This window comes from Vigna unguiculata, chromosome 10 (assembly GCF_037176805.1).
Source record: "Vigna unguiculata cultivar grain cowpea cultivar isolate G323 ecotype 2 chromosome 10, ASM3717680v1, whole genome shotgun sequence".
In the NCBI taxonomy this organism is placed as follows: Eukaryota; Viridiplantae; Streptophyta; class Magnoliopsida; order Fabales; family Fabaceae; genus Vigna; species Vigna unguiculata.
In genome coordinates, this window is record NC_140801.1 from 30,626,356 (window position 1) to 30,631,492 (window position 5,137).

At 43.8% G+C, this 5,137-nt stretch overlaps 2 protein-coding genes across 2 annotated transcripts; both read left to right on the top strand.

Moving 5' to 3' along the window:
• The first annotated feature begins 247 nt into the window (after positions 1-247).
• LOC114165346 (uncharacterized) lies at positions 248-844 on the top strand. The gene has a single exon (XM_028049992.1). The coding sequence runs from the start codon at positions 248-250 to the stop codon at positions 842-844; it is 597 nt and encodes a 198-aa protein (XP_027905793.1).
• Positions 845-3,289: 2,445 nt separating this feature from the next.
• LOC114165347 (uncharacterized) lies at positions 3,290-3,820 on the top strand. Its single transcript, XM_028049993.1, has one exon. It carries the CDS (start codon positions 3,290-3,292, stop codon positions 3,818-3,820), a length of 531 nt encoding a protein of 176 aa, XP_027905794.1.
• Positions 3,821-5,137: the final 1,317 nt, after the last annotated feature.

The window sequence follows — 5,137 nt, forward strand, 5'->3', positions numbered from 1 at the left end:
GCAAAGACTGAGGAGTGGCACTACAGGAAGTTTGAGGGCGGCCTCAAACATGAGCTGAGGCGTTTTATCGTACCGTTGAGGGTACGAGAGTTTCCGGTCTTGGTGGAGCAAGCCAAGAGTGTCAAACAGCTAGAGATGGGACCCAGCCGGGTCAACCGCACTCAAAAGAGCGGTGTTGAGGGTAGACAACAGAAGAAGCCCTATAGTAGACCAGTTGTATCTTCACAGAAACTGAGATATTATAAATATGGAGGTGAACACTCGTAAATGCTATGCCTGTGACCAACCAGGACACTTCGCCAACAAATGCCCTAATAAGAAAAGCACTCCAGGATCGCGACCTTCACCATCTTCTTCTGATCGACCGAGAGCACCAGGCCGGGTTTTCGCCATGATCAGCACTGAGGCCACCTGGTCATGTAACTTGATTTTAGACCACTGCTTTCTTTTTGGTAACAATGTGTTGGTATTGTTTGACTCAGGAGCTTCGCACCCCTTCATATCTCATGATTGTATGGAGAGATTGGGATTGTCTCCTCGTGATCTGGGATGCAAGTTGATGGTCTCTACACCAGCATCTGGACAGGTTTCAACCAATCTAGCCTGTGTTGGATGCTTGATGGAGGTAGAGGGCAGACACTTCAAGGTGAACCTCGTTTGCCTGCCCTTGGAGGGATTGGAGGTAATATTGGGGATGGACTGGCTGTCCACCAACCACGTGGTACTTGATTGTGGACGGTGCAGAATTGTGTTCCCAGAAACAAAGGAGATAGAGTTGGTGACGTCTGGAGAGGCAGTGAAAGAGATGAAGAGGGGGTCTACTTGTTTTGTGATAGTGGCCTAGGAGAAGAAGATGAGTACAGAAGAGTAGATCAATAAGATACCAGTGGTGGATGAATTCGCCGACGTATTTCTAAACTAGATACCTGAGTTACCACCCAGCCAGGATATAGATTTCTCAATTGATCTAATCCATGGAGCAGGTCCAGTGTCGGCGGCACCGTACAGAATGGCACCAGCTGAACTAGCAGAGTTGATGAAACAGATAGAAGACTTGCTAGAGAAGAAATTCATTCGACCTAGTGCCTCACCGTGGGGAGCCCCGGTGTTACTAGTAAACAAAAAAGATGGGAGTTCTCGGCTGTGCGTTGATTATCGGCAATTGAATAAATTGACGATAAAGAACAAATACCCATTACTGAGAATTGATGATTTGCTCGACCAGCTGAGAGGGGCGGGTGTATTCTCCAAGATTGACTTAAGATCGGGTTACCATCAGATCTTAGTCAAACCAGAGGATGTCCAGAAGACAACTTTCAGATCGAGATATGGGCATTATGAATATGTCGTGATGCCATTCGGAGTGACCAATGCTCCAGCTGTCTTTATGGATTATATGAACCGCATTTTCAGGCCCTATCTGGATAAATTTGTGGTGGTGTTTATAGATGATATTCTCATCTACTCTCGGACCAGGGATGAACATGTAGGTCATTTGAGAGTTGTGTTGGAAGTGTTGAGAGAACACCAGTTGTACGGTAAATTGTCTAAATGTGAATTCTGGTTGGACGAGGTGCAGTTTCTAGGACATGTAATTTCTTCGCATGGTATATCAGTGGACCCGAGCAAGATTGAGACAGTGTTGAAATGGGAGAGACCTCAAACTGTAACAGAAGTCAGAAGCTTCTTGGGATTGGCTGGGTATTACAAGAGGTTTGTAGAAGGGTTTTCTAAAATGGTGAGTCCATTAACTCAACTCACTAGAAAGGATCAACCCTTCTCCTAGACTGATAAGTGCGAGGAATGATTTAAGGAGATGAAAAGGAGGTTGACTACAGCTCCGATTCTAATTATTCCAGATACCAGTAAGGTGTTTGAGGTATACTGCGATGCATCCTACCAGGGTTTGGGTTGTGTATTAATGCAGGAGAAGAGGCCGATAGCCTACGCTTCTAGACAGTTAAAGGTGCACGAGAAAAATTACCCTACCCACGACTTGGAGCTGGCTGCTATAGTGTTTGCCCTTAAAACATGGATACACTATTTGTATGGCTCCCAATTTCAAGTTTTCAGTGATCATAAAAGCCTGAAATATCTGTTCGATCAAAAGGAGCTAAATATGAGACAGCGACGCTGGATGGAGTATCTTAAGGATTACGATTTTGAGTTGCTTTACCACCCTGGTAAAGCTAATGTGGTTGCGGACGCCTTGAGTCGGAAAAGGATGCATATCTCATCCATGATGGTGAAGGAGCTGGTGTTGATTGAGAAACTCAGGGATATGAACCTGGGTATACAACTGAGTGAGGATTCCATCAGATGCAGTGTTCTGACTTTGACTAGTGATGTGTTGGGGACTATCCGCGACCAACAGAAGGATGATGCTGAGTTGCAGCAATTCATGAGTTGGATTGGGACTGAGAAGGGGAAAGATTACAAGATCGGGACAGATGGTATCTTAAGGTTCAGGGATAGAGTCTGTGTGCCTGGAAATTGGAGGTTGAGGAAACAAATAATGGAGGAGGGGCATAAAAGCCGTCTTAGCATACACCCAGGTATGACTAAGATGTACCAGGATCTGAAACAGTCTTTTTGGTGGAATGGGATGAAAACCGACATTCCTGACTTTGTGGCATCGTGCTTGGTATGTTAGAAGGCCAAGATTAAGCACCAGCGACCAGGGGATACACTTGAGCCGTTGGATATCCCTCAGTGGAAATGGGATAATATTGCCATGGATTTCGTAAATCATTTGCCGAGGTCTGTGAAGGGGCACGACTCAATCTGGGTAATAGTGGACAGGTTGACAAAGTGTGCTCATTTCCTTGCTATTAATCAGAAGTGGTCATTGGACAGGTTGGCTGAGTTATACGTGCGGGAAGTGGTCAGGTTGCACGGTGTGCCTGCCAGTATAGTGTCAGATAGAGACCCGAGATTCACATCTCGCTTTTGGCAGTCTCTACAAGCAGCATTGGGGACTCAGTTGAGGATGAGTTCTGCATACCATCCGCAGACTGATGGGCAGTCGGAGCGTACCATTCAATCATTGGAGGATCTTTTGAGAGCTTGTGTGCTGGATCATATGGGTAGTTAGAGTGGGATGCTTCCATTGGTGGAGTTCACATACAACAATAGTTATCACACCAGCATTGGTATGGCTCCATATGAGGCGTTGTATGGGCGGCGGTGTAGGATGCCATTGTGTTGGGACCAAGATGGGGAATCATTGGTGTTGGGTCCCGAGTTTTTACAACAGACTTTTTAGAAGGTTAGGGCGATCCAAGAGAGAATGAGGGCTACTCAGAGCAGACAGAAGTCGTACGCAGATAAGAGGAGGCGACCTCTAGAGTTCGAGGCTGGGGATCATGTATTCCTCAGGGTAACACCGACGGCGGGTATTGGGAGGGCCATAAAATCGAGGAAGCTAACTCCGAGATTTGTTGGGCCTTATCAAATTTTGAGGAGAATTGGTGTTGCAGCTTTTGAGATCGCTTTGCCACCACACTTAGCGAATCTGCATAATGTGTTTCATGTTTCCCAGTTGAGGAAATACATTGTGGATCTGTCGCACGTACTGGAGTCAGATGATATTCAGATTCGGGAGGATTTGACGGTGAGCACTAGACCGGTGCGAATTCTAGACTCACAAGTGAAACAACTGCATGGGAAGGAAATCCGGACCGTGAAGGTGCTATGGGATGAGACCACTCAGGAGATGACCTGGGAGATGGAGGATCGCATGAGGCAGTCCTATCCGCACTTATTTCCTGGTAAGTCTTATTTTCGAGGACGAAAATATTTAAAGGTGGGGGTAATGTAAAACCCGAGAAAATTAATTAATTATTTAATTATGGCAGGTAATAGAAATATTTAAAGCAATTAATGTGAGGAACTATGACGTGGAAAAGTACTAGCTCAAGTGGTTGAGAGTACATTACTGTGTGTGAGGACTTGGGTTCGAGTCCTATATATGCCACTTGGATGTTATTTAAATTATGCGTTTTTGTGTACTTATATATTGAATGCGTAGTGTAATGATAAATTCCTAGAATTGTAGGAGTTATCATGAAATATGAATTGGTGGAGTGGTTATGTACTTGAATTGTTAATTGATTGGTTGTGGGTTCAATCCTTACTAATGATGAAGGATTGACCCCAACCAAGGATGGAGGCACATGCTTAAGAAGACTAAGCATGTTTAGAAAGGAAGTTCACTAATCCTTCATCCCTTTCATTTGTGTTTGTTATTTTTGATTCCCAAAGTTGACTTAGTTGAATCAACTTTAATTGACTTGTTGACCTTTGACTAGGTTTGACTTGTTGACTATAGTTGACTTTATTTAAGCCAACATGCTAATCTATGTTTATTTGAATTGTTAATTGATTGGTTGTGGGTTCAATCCTTACTAATGATGAAGGATTGACCCCAACCAAGGATGGAGGCACATGCTTAAGAAGACTAAGCATGTTTAGAAAGGAAGTTCACTAATCCTTCATCCCTTTCATTTGTGTTTGTTATTTTTGATTCCCAAAGTTGACTTAGTTGAATCAACTTTAATTGACTTGTTGACCTTTGACTAGGTTTGACTTGTTGACTATAGTTGACTTTATTTAAGCCAACATGCTAATCTATGTTTATTTGCTTATTTGCTTTGTAGGTTAATTAGGAGTAAGAAAGCAATGCTAGGTGGCGCATGGTGATTGGGGAGCATAAATGATGTGGAGGAGAGAGTAAAGCAAAGGCATAAAGCATAAAGTAAAAAGCATGAAGAAAGTGTACCTATGTACCTTTGGTCTCCTTTGTTTTTAGCACACTTTGGCCACTTTTAGGAGACATATGAGACACATTCTTTGTCTCCTTTTGTGCTAGAACGAAATTAGCCTTGCACACACCATAGTTGGCTCTTTTGTCTCTGATGGACGTCCTTGGAGTAGGAGAGGAAGAAAATCCATGGAGAATGATAAGGAGAAGATGAAGTGCAGCGGAAATTGGAGAATTAGAGGAAGGAGGCTCTCGGAAATGGAGAATTTGGTGAAGATGAAGAGTAGAAGTAGAGCTATTGTATGGAAGGTGGCTAGAGGAGATGAAGGAGAAGGTTAGCCATGTATGCTCTCAAATTAATAGAAGTGTGGAGTG